Source organism: Balaenoptera acutorostrata, chromosome 7 (genome assembly GCF_949987535.1).
Source record: "Balaenoptera acutorostrata chromosome 7, mBalAcu1.1, whole genome shotgun sequence".
Taxonomy (NCBI): Eukaryota; Metazoa; Chordata; class Mammalia; order Artiodactyla; family Balaenopteridae; genus Balaenoptera; species Balaenoptera acutorostrata.
The window spans coordinates 52,666,774-52,681,932 of NC_080070.1; the positions used below are offsets into that span (position 1 = coordinate 52,666,774).

A 15,159-nucleotide genomic window follows, 5' to 3' on the forward strand; every position below is an offset into this window, starting at 1 on the left:
GTTGGAGAAGTCAAAGTCAGAACTAGCAAAACGGTTTCCAGGCTTCCTGCTGCCTCGCTGGTCCAGTACTGGACCACAGGGACAGCGGGTGCAGGTGCCAGTGATAAGCTGGGGAGGGGCGGGCGGGGGAGGAACGGGGTGAAAAGGAGACAGAGACTATGACAGTCTTGTCACGAGCCTTCAGCAAATTCTTTCACTTTCACAGGAAATCCAGCGATGACTCTTGGGTGAGCAGTGGCACCTATTTGGAACTTAGGAAAGATCTTGGTTTTTCCAAACTGGACCATCCTGTCTTGTGGTAAAAGAGGAAAGAACGATACATCTTTGTACTTCTCCCGCGTTTGCTTTCTGAAGCCACAAACCTGTGTCTGTATATTTAAACAACATTATCTAGAACGATCACTTGTGCTTCTTAGCTTAGTGCTGTATTTAAGTATATATTTTCTTCCATAGGTTTCTTTACAATTTCAAATGTTATCACAATTGTTTATATGAATGTAGAACACCTTGATATTTCTTTTTATATCTAAACTATTTAATAAAAATGAAAGATTGAATGTTAACATGTGGGTTAAAAAAGAAGCTTTAACACTAATTTTCCAAAGGTTAGGAAAATTCTAATTAAATTTATGCCTTATAAAATTATGTTGGAAAAAGAATCCATCTTTCCCAGGTGCGTTAAGAAAGAATACGGAGGGTTACTCACCTGTGTGCAAGCTACCCAGGTTTAATTTGGTAGCTCAAATATCTTTTTGCCTCAGACAGCTTTTGAATTGCTCACACAGAACAGTTCTGCTGGTACTGGAGTCTGAAGAATATTTGCATTTGCGTTTTAGTGCTTGGGGGAATGGTATACAATTAGTGGGATGTATGTTTTTATATAAGATGGATATGGCAGCTTCTCGAAGAGGAAGCATTCAAACTCATCCCTCCCTATAGTTTCATTGCCTTATGTGCAAAATTGTACCGTTACTCAGAAAAATTGTTGATAATCTGAGAAACCCCTATTAATTAAATATCAAAATGAAATCCCAGGCGGATAGTAGGAAATTTCTCCTTAGTGAGAGCTGAATCCATTACAAGTTAAGAAACTGTTTTCTGCTTCCCACCCCCCCGCTAGCCTCCTCCCCTGTTTGACCACATCTCTGTTGACTATGGAATGTCCCAATTTAGTGTAAAACATAGGTGCGTTCAACATGGCAGTTTGACTTTCCAAAAGTTTAGCAAAGTAACTGATTGTTTTAAATAATTCAACATGTTTTTCTTAAATACTGTTTTGGTATTTTCTACCTCTCAATAAGCACCGTATTTTAGATCTTGTATGAAAAGTTTGACCACCTGCCTTATAGACAAATGTAGAGAATTGATGTTCTTCCTTTGTGTTGTGTCCTGGTAAAGCTTTAAGTGTCTTCTTATTGCTTTCCTACGCTTCCTTCTTACTCATATCACTCTTTTGTGAGTTTTGCAGCAGTCTTGAATAATACAGAGTATAACAACTAAAGGAGAAACTTTGCCTTTTTAAATGTGTTATTTCCAATGACTATAATAGAATTTGTGCAGTAGTTGAATTGTGTGATCAAAGCAATTCTAACTTCTGCCCAGATTACTTTAAACCAAAGCCTAAGTTTGAAGCCTTTTCCTCTAAAGTCCATGAAGATTTTATGTTAATATCAAGTAAAATGGTGTGGTAAAAGGATCTCTCCAGAAAACATTTCTAGATATTTAAATAATTTCAGAGAATGCTATGAGTGAAAAGTAGAATAAATAATGGAAAAAAGAATGCATGATTTTTCAGTGTCACACCAAATAACTAGTTGGAGAGTATTGCACTTTCAAAATGGAGAGTTATTTAAAGTGGGTCAGTAACCTTTTGGAATCTGCAAGTGACTAGCATTTTAAAACAATACATGACTCATTAAATATTGCTTTCATCCAATCCATTGTATCAAGATGTCAAGATGAACACAGTTCGAATATCATTTCCATTTCTAAGCAGTTAACTGACCCAATCAGATTCTTTGGTTATGTGCTTTGTTCTTTTCTTTTCAAGCGTGTGTATCTAAATTCTGCTCACAGACGGGAAGAAGCAGGCTGTAGATTTTAAGGATACTCCAGGGGAAAACAAATCTAGTTTTCACAGTGTGAAGGTAAATGTAGAACTTGAGTAATACTGATTGTTGTAGGCCTGCTCCAGGGGTTGGCTCAAAACAACAACAGAAAGAAAACATGCAGCCTGAATGGATGTAGCTTTGTCATGCAGTCTTTGGAAAGTCTTTAATTGTCCCGATGCTGTTATTTCAGTTGATCTTAGGTTTCATTTTGTAATCACGAGGATCAAGGGACCAAATATCACCTTTGTAGTCATCTTATTTGAGATGGGAGTGGGGCTGAATTTTAATATGTATGCAAATTTTAAAGTCTATTAGTACCAACGTCTATAAAGGGCTTTTCTGAAATTTAAGCAGCTTGGTGATGCATCCTATTATAATCCTCAAATTCCCTTGAGGGGGAAATGGCTTCTTTTTTCCTTCAGTCTCTATGCTGGAAAGCATCCTCTCGCCTAATTTGTATCTCAAGGACATTTTATATTCTTAGGATGAAGAAAACAGAAACATGGCATTGTTTGGGAAGAACTGAGGTAGAATTGACTTTGGATTTTGAATCTCCCGATTGCATAATGCCAATCAGTGCATCACTTGAGGTACATGTTGTAACCTCCATTTTATTCCTTATCATCCCATCCCAAATGTATGGTGAACTGCACAGCTGTTCTTGGAAATGGGACCTTGTACAGTGGGCCACGTTACACTTCCGGTGTTCTGTTGCCCCTGCCAGTTCCCCGAAGCTGCGGGACATGCTTCAGGAAGGAACCACAGTCTCCAGGGTAAGCCCGGCAGCAGGTCACTCCCTCCCCAGGCCCCACAGCCTAGGCTGGCATTTCTTGGAGTCAGACTCAATAATCAAAGTCTCAGTGCAGCTCCTCCATGCCATTCACCTCCCAGAAGCCGGGCTGGTTCTGGTACTAATTAAACACATGGAGTTCACTTTAGGACAACTGTCCGTTATGTATCAGGTCCCCACAGAATGCCCAGAAGGCCCCCATGGCCTCATGTGCTTCCTGTGGGGTTCTCTGGGAGAGAAAAGTAGACAAACCAACTTTAAAAAAAAACTACTTGCTTCATTTGGGCTGCTGCTTTTCTCACATTCTACTTTTAACTACTTCCAGTAAATCATTGGCTTGGGCTTCGCGAGCACGATCCTTCATCTGTGTTCTCCAGATTTATGATGAGTGGTCTTATCCTACTATTAACAACGTCGACCCTAAAAGAAAAATGATAAAGTATACAGTTTTTATTTGGCTGTTGAAACTTGTTGTAGGTCTACTGCATACTCTGTAAGTGATGCCTTCCAGCTATCATAGAATTTCCTCAGAGCTTTTAGTTATGAGTAGGAGCAATAAGCAGTTGTTCTTATGATCTTAGGAATAATAGTTCCAATGTATTGGCATAATTTATTTGAATGTCTTTAATTTTGATATTAACATTGGCATACCTCTATTTTTGCTACCAAATCATAGCTATTTTCATGTGCTCAATTTTCCCTACATTGTATTCATCTGTTGCTTAGTGTTTGTCTTTATTTTTCTGTGTTGGAAATATATATATCACATAAGTATCTGCAAATTGCAGCAGTCTGAAATGCAAACCATTTTCAGAGACTTTGGTTTTGAGGAATGCAATGATCAGGAGTTGTTAATTTATTTTATTCATGATGATTTTATCTTCCTCTCTTACCCTCAGAGGATACTATTTTTTTTAATGGATATTTGTAAATCTTTCATCTAACCATTTATAAGATTATTTTCTGTTTAAAATCCCAGCCTTCCACCCATCCCCTTATGCCTCCCCCAAAAGCTCTGACTAATTTGTTTTCCCCCTCGTGAAGCTAGTTGACTGTGAATAAATAACATGGAAAAAGGCTGCTCCTGTCATTGTGTTTCCAGGTTAATGGGCATATGTGACTGCTGAACGGACAGAGCAAGACTCTAGCTGAGACTTTGCTGAGGGAGAAACACACAAGATTAGCTCAAGTGATGGGGTTGGAAATAAAAAATACCCCAGGACATAAAGAAGCCTGGAAACTCTGGCAAAAGTTGCCATACTTTTGGTCTGAACTTTCCAAGGTGTACTGCAAATGTAGGTCCCCCAGCCTTTGGGACAGGGGACCTGAGGCAGCTAGAGCCCCAGACAGCCCCCAAAGAAGCCCCGTCTGTTCAACCCAGCGTGCTTTGGAAATATTGTTTTCTGTGTGTCCTAACATGAAAAAGGAAAATGCCGACTAGTCACACTGATTTAATGGCCCTTACGAATGGCTGACTCATCTCCTCCCACACCCAACTTGTGTCCTTTGCAATGCCCCAAACACTTAACCTTCCCTGAAGTCCCATTCGAGTCAGTTCATATATTTATGGTGTTACGCACGCACTGGATCGCAGATACACACATAAGGTCACATCTCTGCCTCCCCCAAAGCGCTAAAGAGACAACCAAAAGCAATTCATGAACCTTGATTGGCTCCTGGCTTAAAAGAAAAGAAAAACAAGCTATAAAAGACATTTTGAGGGCAATTAGTGACATTTGCATATAAACATCGTGAAATTATTGCTAATTTCCATATATGTATATGATATTGCCTGTTGATCTGTATCAAATCTGCCATCAAAGAAGGATTGACATTATTCCAAATAATATGAACACTAAAGGAAATCTTAAAGGGCAACCTCAGACCATTTTAACGTGTTGGCCATTATTGGAATAGATATTAAAGCATCCTAAGGTGTCGACTTTGAGGAGGCAATGAAATTTGAAGGTACAGGTTTTCGGCCTTTAGTTTAGGAACTCAGTCGTATTATTTTCTAGTCATACTGATGGAATACCTGCACTAATATAATGTCCATCAGTGACCAGCAAATCAGGACATCATGGTCCGAGTTGACACCAGCCAGGAGTTTCTTATTATGGACTAATTAGTTGGAGTCCCTGCAGGAAAGTGAATCCAACTCCATAGCTCAGGAGATTTAAATGAAGGGCTACTTGCAGGGCTATTAGCAGGATTAAGGCATATTAGCAACAGCTGGAAGTTGTAACCGCCCCTGCAGGAGCTGGAGCTCTGAGGAGGGAAGGGTGGTCAGGAGCTGTAGTGGAGGGACATTCAGCCTCTGCCAGAAAATCCAGTCCAGCGTCAGGAAGAGATCTCCCAACCTCGGTCTCCTCTGGCCGCCATTCTCCCTGGTGACTGAGCTCAAGTGGGTACAAGCCCCGAAATGCAGGAGGCGGCTGGAGCCCCGAAATGCAGGAGGCGGCCCCGGGCCAACAGAGAAACAAGCACCTGGACCTCATATTCACCGGCATCTTCACGTCTGAGCTTTCAGAGGAATTTTCAGTAAGTAAATAGGCTTCAGAGCCAATTTTTTTTAGAGAGGATAGAATTTATTTGGGCTCCCAGTTATTTTACCAAGGATGAATTACAATTAACTGTGCTTTTTAAAAACTGGTTCTCCATGACATTATTGTTGTTGTAACACTTTTAATGAGTTAAGGGCAGCCTCTCTTCTTTATTAAATGCCATACTTTAAACAGGTATCAGACTGGGAAAAACATGTCAGCTTAAGCAGCGATTCTCAAATTTGGCTGATGTCCTGGGGGGTTTCACACACACACACACACACACACACACACCACACCACACCACACCACACCACACCACCCCACCCCACCCCCCCCTCTGGGTGGTTCAGACCCAGACAGCCTCACACAGTATGTTGACCAGCATTTGCTCACCACAGAGCAGGAACACCACTTTCTAATTTCATGATTGTTCTAGGACTTAGAAAGTGGCATGTTGGAAAGAACTATGTGTTTCTTTTCATGACATTTCGCTCATTGCTTTTGCACTTTATTTGAGATGTAAAGTTAGGGGCCTTGACACTCGTGGGTACTTTAACACAGGGGTCCCCAACCCCCAGGTCCCGGACCAGTACCTTCCTTGGCCTGTTAGGAACCGGCCGTATGGCAGGAGGTGAGCGTGGGAAGCTTCCTCTGCCGCTCCCCATCGCCCGCATGACCGCCTGGACCATTCCACCCCTCAACCGTCCGTGGAAAAATTGTCTTCTACGAAACCAGTCCCTGGTGCCAAAAAGGGTGGGGACCGCTGCTCTAACAAGGGCCTGCAGACAGGGAGCGAGGAGCGGCTGCTGTGATGGATGTTTTCTTTGAAAAGTATTGACTGAGCCAGGAATGGTCCCAGACACGGGCAATATATGGCCTTCCTCCTTGAGAAGCTTCCAGTCTGCTGGGAGCCAGTGGGTCAGTGAGAAACTGCAGTGTATAAGAAGGCTCTTGGATGTGGTAAGAGGATGCCCACGTGATGAGGGGAGAGGTGACGGGGCTCAACCACACTGCAGACGTGGCCTGAGAGGAGGGCCGGATCACAGAGCCAGTGAAGGAAGGAGAGGGCTTGGTGGCCAGGGAAGTCTGGGGGAGGGGGGAGAGGAGGCATGGGTGACTCGCGGCCAGTTAGACCACGGTACCGCTTCCCAACCAGCGTCACAGTGAAATGTTTTGATGTGTCACAATACCTGGTGTTTCCTCAGCCTGGAGCCGTGAGACAAGGGTGGGGAGAAGAGGCAGGCAGCGCCCAGGCATCCAAGGGGGCCGAGGAAATCACGCCCGAGGACCCCACTCTTCTACCTCTGCGGCAGGGTCACATAAGCCTCCACCTCCTGTGTCCCCTCCCCATACATCCAAACACAGTGTAGTGAGGGAAACGGAGGCCAAGCCTGGGAAATCTAAGAGGTTCACCATGTCTCCAGAAGTGACTGAGAATTACCAGAGCAGACTTTCTAAATTATCAGATTAGATTAAGTTTTTTTTCTAATTTTTTATTGTGGTAAAAAAAATTTTATTGAGCTATGTTTGATGTACGGCATTGTGTAAGCTGAAGGTGTACAGCATAATTGACTTACATATATTGTGACATGATCACCACCCTAAGTTTAGTTGACATCCATCTTCTCATATAGATGCCAAAAAGAAAAAAAAATGTTTTTTTTCCTTATGATAACTCTTACGATCTACTCTCTTAACAACTTTCAAATATACCATACAGCAGCATTCGCTCTAGTCATCATGTTGTATGTTACATTCCCATACTTATTTATCTCATAACTGGAAGTTTGTACATTTTTGGGTGTGCAGGTCAGTGGCATTACGTGCATTCACATTGTTGTGCGACCATCACCACTCTCCATCTCCAGAATTTTTTTCATCATCCCATACTGAGATTCTGTACCTATTTAGACTAAACAACATTGGACCTTGAGTTAATTTTTTTTTCACATTAAAATATTTTTATTAATTATAGCAATTTGAACAAAATTACTAATTTTTTAAATAGTTGTATCTGTTGTAAACATTAATCATTTATTTATTGATTTAGTCAATATGTATGGCATGCATACTGTACTTATATATGTTCTCAGATACTTACGACCATAATGAATATCAAATATAACATATATTCATATCCTACTTGTACAAATTTCAGCTAGGCTTTTTTTGAGTTTAATATTAGTGCAGTCAGTTTGATTTTTCAGTAAGTTACTGTGATCCATATCTCAGACAACAAGGATGTTTGGAGTCTATTAGAAGTTTTGGATAAAGCAACAGATACTGTCTTAGTATCATGTCATGTCCCTCCACTTGTACTTTAGTATTTTACGAGTAAAATTATGTGCTTACAACCGCAGTGAGAAAATATGAGATGAGTTCATTTTTTTCAATAAGTGATGCCACTTACACATAGCAACAGTATTTGTTTTCAGGGTTTTTTTTTTTCCCACACAATTCGTGACATTATTATTTATGATCAGGCATTTTACACTTCGGAGTGCATGACATATCTGAGAGTAGTAAGGTTCCTGCTTTGAGGGGATTCTAATTCATCATCCCTTAATTGCCTGCTTGGAGCAAAGTCAAACCAATTCCCTTCTTGCCTGACCAAAGCAGCATTCCTTTTGGCCTTGAACACCTGACTCTCACTTCTCTTTATAACAAAACTCTTGTTAATTTGAAAAATATTCACCATAAAGAGAGAGTGAGGAAATAAGATATATTGAAATGATTCTTATTAATGTCATTGTTATCACCATTCTTAGGGTTGTAAGGCATTACAAAATAAGACCTCATTCGATCCTCAGACATCCTGCAGAACTCAAATTAGGATTGATTGAGGCCTGGAATCACATAAAGTAATGAAAAGTAGAATGTAGCACTTAGAAAAAGAATTTTTCTATGACAAAATTCCACAAGTTCTAAGACTGTCACCACTTTTGGCATAGATCCAGTATTTTTATGCATCAAAAGAAGATAAAAGTTTTAAAAAATATGTTTGTTTTTGTGCTTGTGGCATGTCTGAAAGGGAATTTTGGTGATTTTGGAATACTTTGCTTTTTTTTTTTTTTTTTTTTAAAGGATTTTCTTATTTATTTATTTATTTATTTTTGGCTGTGTTGGGTCTTCGGTTCGTGCGAGGGCTTTCTCCAGTTGCGGCAAGCGGGGGCCACTCTTCATCGCGGTGCGGGGACCGCTCTTCATCGCGGTGCGCGGGCCTTTCTCTATCGCGGCCCCTCCCGTCGCGGGGCACAGGCTCCAGACGCGCAGGCTCAGCAATTGTGGCTCACGGGCCCAGCTGCTCCGTGGCATGTGGGATCTTCCCAGACCAGGGCTCGAACCCGTGTCCCCTGCATTAGCAGGCAGATTCTCAACCACTGCGCCACCAGGGAAGCCCAAGAATACTTTGCTTTTAACCAAAACTTTCTGATCGAGGAAAATTTGGGGAATAAAATTAATTTAAAATATTATTTTCTAGAAAAGTATGAACAAAGTTCAACAAATTGTTTGCACGTCCATCTTCACCAAAGTTGATTTTCTTGTGACATTTGACTTCTGTTCTCTCTCTGCTCAGTTCCTTCCCCTCCTGTGACTGTGTCCCTGCTGAAGTAACATGGCCTTCAACTCTCCAGGGCTCTTAGAAACCCCCAAACATGTAATATGTCAATTAGGTCAGCATTTCTAAGATTACAAGGATCTCTCCAGTGCTCCAAATATCCTTTTATAAAACATATCCACTTTTTACCCCATTGCCCAAGACTCTTTTCTCTGCTTTTTGCCTCATTGGAAGGCATTTATTAAGCTTATTCAGGTTAGATTATTTTCACTGCCATGTCTGGATTTTTACATTTCATAAAGAGTAAGCCATACACAAAAGTAATTCACTTATTAATGATTGATAGACTGTTATATATTTCTAATGTTATTTTTTGCAGGATGGCCGCCTGATGTCCCTCAAATCATACAATGTAGCTAATCACTTGGCACATCTATACAGAAATGGGCACTTATTTTGAGGCTCAGTCCACAAGCTCTGTTATATTGTTGTTCTAATATTGCAAGCCAATATTACAACTAATGCAAAACATTGAGCACTCAGAAGACCAGGGAGTCTGTACTGGTACACCCGACTGACTGCTTATAATTTCATTGATACATTTTACAGGTATATATTTTACTGTAAATGTAGGTTATCCTTAGTGACAGAATGTCAGGATAATTTTGGTAGTGGCCCTGTGAAAGAGGTACAAATTGGAGATACCATAAACTCAGTGTGATTGACAAAGTGATGTTTAAATAAAATTCAAATATTAATTAGAAAGTATCACTTTAATGCAATAGCCCAGCAGTTACCCTAAATTAAAAATATGTTACCCATTTAAAGATAAAATAATATTTATGACTCATAGATAATAGAGCATATATCATGTTGTTAGGTTAGTTTATAATCCACCAAATCTTGGAAGGATGGTATAGGAAATGCATCTCTAACACAGATGATGAGGGTTGCTGGTCCACAGAAGAGACCCAAGATCACTGAACTCTCATTATTTGGGCCTTTTTAGCAACATCCTCTATCCCATGCCTATTGATATCAATGTTACTAATTACTGAATGCCAACTGTGTTCCAAGAGAATACTTCTTCACATATCTCAATATTTGTTCATCATTAGAACAACTCTATAATGTAAGCGTTCTTGAAAGAGATTATGTAGATCAGGAATCAACATAGTTTTTTTCTGTAAAATTCATAGTACTTTCTGCTTTTCCTGTCATACAACCTCAGTGGCTATTACTCAACTCCATTGTTATGTAAACTAATGGGTGTTGCTGAGTTCAAATAAAACTTTATTTACAAAGTCAGGCAGCAGGGTAATGTGGCCCCAGGGTAATAGGGCCAAACTCCAATATGGATCATAGAGCTAGATCTGATTAATTCCAAAGTTGCCATAACTATAGATACACAGAAACCACTTAAGTTTGATACACGATCTTCTTAGCTATTAAATGAAAGCAAATTACCTCTATAAATCCCCCACATACACATGCAATTTTTTTTTTTAACTACCTCATTCTTTTTTTTTCCCACACACACACACTGGATTTTATTTTTACAAGAGGTAAATAAACTGGCACCAAGCATTGTAAATGGATGACCACAACAAAAGCAACAATGATTGCAATTACCGAACACGAAACACACTCATAACTATGTCATAATATTGACATTCAGTCCAGTAATCCTCCACTGTAACAGCTCCTTTACTTTGCATTGAAAATTGACTTGTATATTTTTTGCCTCTGAATCCTTGTGGGATTTTTTTTTTAACAGAAAGTCACAAAAAGTATAATCATCCTCATCAGTTCACTCAGTCCCATGTAATTAATTTTTTTTTTCATCTTGATCTTTTGTTAGCACTTTTATGAGTTCATCAGTTTTTCATTAGAGTTCTGAAAATGCTTATTCATTCAGTTCAGCAGTACAGTCAGTTACCAGAAACCTGTACCTGTCAGAGTCTTTTCCATGAATTCCTTGAAGATGAAACCCTTTTTTTTGTTTGTTTTAAACATCTTTATTGAAGTATAATTGCCTTACAATGGTGTGTTAGCTTCTGCTTTATAACAAAGTGAATCAGTTATACCTATACAACATGTTCCCATTTCTCTTCCCTCTTGCATCTCCCTCCCTCCCACCCTCCCCATCCCACCCCTCTAGGTGGTCACAAAGCACCGAGCTGATCTCCCTATGCTATGCAGCTGCTTCCCACTAGTTATCTATTTTACATTTGGTAGTGTATATATGTCCATGACACTCTCTTACCCTGTCACATCTCACCCCACCCCCTCCCCATATCCTCAAGTCCATTCTCTAGTAGGTCTATGTCTTCATTCCCGTCTTGCCACTAGGTTCTTCATGGCCTTTTTTTTTTTTTTCCCTCAGATTCCGTATATATGTGTTAGCATACTGTATTTGTTTTTCTCTTTCTGACTTACTTCACTCTGTATGACAGACTCTAACTCCATCCACCTCATTACAAATACCTCCATTTCATTTCTTTTTATGGCTGAGTAATATTCCATTGTATATATGTGCCACATCTTCTTTATCCATTCATCTGTCGATGGACATTTAGGTTGCTTCCATGTCCTGGCTATTGTAAATAGAGCTGCAATGAACATTTTGGTACATGACTCTTTTTGACCTATGGTTTTCTCAGGGTATATGCCCAGTAGTGGGATTGCTGGGTCATATGGTAGTTCTATTTGTAGTTTTTTAAGGAACCTCCATACTGTTCTCCATAGTGGCTGTATCAATTTACATTCCCACCAACAGTGCAAGAGTGTTCCCTTTCCTCCACACCCTCTCCAGCATTTATTGTTTCTAGATTTTTTGATGATGGCCATTCTGACCGGTGTGAGATGATATCTCATTGTAGTTTTGATTTGCATTTCTCTAATGATTAATGATGTTGAGCATTCTTTCATGTGTCTGTAGGCCATCTGTATCTGTAGGCCATCTGTATGAAACCCTTTTATAGGAACATATTTGCAAAAGCATCAGAGTACACCCAGAACTGTCTGTAAATGACAAAAGACTTAAAAATGACCACGGTTGAAGATTTGATGAAAGTTCATAATAATGCAATTGACAAGGAAATTTAGTTATTTCTGAGATATACATTTTAAAGTAATAACTAGAATTATGACTTATAACATTATACCAGAATATATAAGATTTTTAGAAATTTCATGTAATGTCTGAAACATTTATGTTAACATATTTCCATACAAATAACCCAATGAAAGTTTAGTATTAGTTGTTTTGTTTATTTGTTTGTTTATACTGCAGGTTGTTATTAGTCATCAATTTTATACACATCAATGTATACATGTCAATCCCAATCGCCCAGTTCAGCACACCACCATCCCCACGCCCCCGCCGCTTTCCCCACTTGGTGTCCATACGTTTGTTCTCTACCTCTGTGTCTCAACTTCTGCCCTGCAAGCCGGCTCATCTGTACCATTTTTCTAGGTTCCACATACATGCGTTAATATACGATATTTGTTTTTCTCTTTTTGACTTACTTCACTCTGTATGACAGTATCTAGATCCATCCAAGTCTCAGCAAATGACTCAATTTCGTTCCTTTTTATGGCTGAGTAATATTCCATTGTATATGTGTACCACATCTTCTTTAACCATTCATCTGTCGATGGGCATTTAGGTTGCTTCCATGACCTGGCTATTGTAAATAGTGCTGCAATGAACATTGGGGTGCATGTGTCTTTTTGAATTATCGTTTTCTCGGGTATATGCCCAGTAGTGGGATTGCTGGATCATATGGTAAATCTATTTTTAGTTTTTTAAGGAACCTCCATACTGTTCTCCATAGTGGCTGTATCAATTTACATTCCCACCAACAGTGCAAGAGGGTTCCCTTTTCTCCACACCCTCTCCAGCATTTGTTGTTTGTAGATTTTCTGATGATGCCCATTCTAACTGGTGTGAGGTGATACCTCACTGTAGTTTTGATTTGCATTTCTCTAATAATTAGTGATGTTGAGCATCTTTTCATGTGCTTCTTGGCCATCTGTATGTCTTCTTTGGAGAAATGTCTATTTAGGTCTTCTGCCCATTTTTGGATTGGGTTGTTTGTTTCTTTAATATTGAGCTGAATGAGCTGTTTATATATTTTGGAGATTAATCCTTTGTCCGTTGATTCGTTTGCAAATATTTTCTCCCATTCTGAGGGTTGTCTTTTCGTCTTCTTTATGGTTTCCTTTGCTGTGCAAAAGCTTTGAAGTTTCATTAGCTCCCATTTGTTTATTTTTGGTTTTATTTCCATGACTCTAGGAGGTGGATCAAAAAAGATCTTGCTGTGATTTATGTCAAACAGTGTTCTTCCTATGTTTTCCTCTAAGAGTTTTATAGTGTCTGGTCTTACATTTAGGTCTCTAATTCATTTTGAATTTATTTTTGTGTATGGTGTTAGGAAGTGTTCTAATTTCATTCTTTTACATGTAGTTGTCCAGTTTTCCCAGCACCACTTATTGAAGAGACTGTCTTTTCTCCATTGTATATCTTTGTCTCCTTTGTCATAGATTAGTTGACCATAGGAGCGTGGGTTTATCTCTGGGCTTTCTATCTTGTTCCATTGATCTATGTTTCTGTTTTAGTGCCAGTACCATATTATCTTGATTAGTGTAGCTTTGTAGTATAGTCTGAAGTCAGGGAGTCTGATTCCTCCAGCTCCGTTTTTTTCCCTCAAGACTGCTTTGGCTATTCGGGGTCTTTTGTGTCTCCATACACATTTTAAGATGATTTGTTCTAGTTCCGTAAAAAACGCCATTGGTAATTTGATAGGGATTGCATTGAATCTGTAGATTGCTTTGGGTAGTATAGTCATTTTCACAATGTTGATTCTTCCAGTCCAAGAACATGGTATATCTCTCCATCTGTTTGTATCATCTTTAATTTCTTTCATCAGTGTCTTATAGTTTTCTGCATACAGGTCTTTTGTTTCCCTAGGTAGGTTTATTCCTAGGTATTTTATTCTTTTTGTTGCAATGGTAAAATGGGAGTGTTTCCATAATTTCTCTTTCAGATTTTTCATCATTAGTGTATAGGAATGCAAGAGATTTCTGTGCATTAATTTTGTATCCTGCAGCTTTACCAAATTCATTGATTAGCTCTAGTAGTTTTCTGGTGGCATCTTTAGGATTCTCTATGTATAGTATCATGTCATCTGCAAACAGTGACAGTTTTACTTCTTCTTTTCCAATTTGTATTCCTTTTATTTCTTTTTCTTCTCTGATTTCCGTGGCTAGGACTTCCAGAACTATGTTGAATAATAGTGGTGAGAGTGGACATCCTTGTCTCGTTCCTGATCTTAGAGGAAATGCTTTCAGTTTTTCACCATTGACAATGATGTTTGCTGTGGGTTTGTCGTATATGGCCTTTATTATGTTGAGGTAGGTTCCCTCTATGCCCACTTTCTGGAGAGTTTTTATCATAAATGGGTGTTGAATTTTGTCATAACCTTTTTCTGCATCTGTTGAGATGATCATATGGTTTTTAGTCTTCAATTTGTTAATATGGTGTATCACATTGGTTGTTCTGCGTATATTGAAGAATCCTTGCATCCCTGGGATAAATCCCACTTGATCATGGTGTATGATCCTTTTAATGTGTTGTTGGATTCTGTTTGCTAGTATTTCGTTGAGGATTTTTGCATCTATATTCATCAGTGATATTGGTCTGTAATTTTCTTTTTTTGTAGTATCTTTGTCTGGTTTTGGTATCAGGGTGATGGTGGCCTCATAGAATGAGTTTGGGAGTGTTCCTTCCTGTGCAATTTTTTGGAAGAGTTTGAGAAGGATGGGTGTTAGCTCTTCTCTAAATGTTTGACAGAATTCACCTGTGAAGCCATCTGGTCCTGGACTTTTGTTTGTTGGAAGATTTTTAATCACAGTTTCAATTTCATTACTTGTGATTGGTCTGTTCATATTTTCTGTTTCTTCCTGGTTCAGTCTTGGAAGGTTATACCTTTCTAAGAATTTGTCCATTTCTTCCAGGTTGTCCATTTTATTGGCATAGAGTTGCTTGTAGTAGTCTCTTAGGATGCTTTGTATTTCTGTGGTGTCTGTTGTAACGTCTCCTTTGTCATTTCTAATTTTATTGATTTGAGTCCTCTCCCTCTTTTTCTT

The 15,159-nt window shown here is 39.2% G+C and overlaps 1 protein-coding gene across 6 annotated transcripts in view; it reads left to right on the forward strand.

Annotated features, from left to right (window-relative positions):
• Positions 1 to 3,979, forward strand: part of OSBPL3 (oxysterol binding protein like 3) — a 208,169-nt gene extending 204,190 nt beyond the window's left edge. For all 6 annotated transcript variants that reach the window (XM_007171498.2, XM_057550335.1, XM_007171499.2 and 3 more), the window contains one exon: positions 206 to 3,979. In XM_007171498.2, coding sequence (XP_007171560.2) covers positions 206 to 302 — 97 coding nt within the window. In that variant the 3' untranslated portion in view covers positions 303 to 3,979. The remainder of the gene's footprint in view (positions 1 to 205) is intronic.
• The last annotated feature ends 11,180 nt before the right edge of the window (positions 3,980 to 15,159 follow it).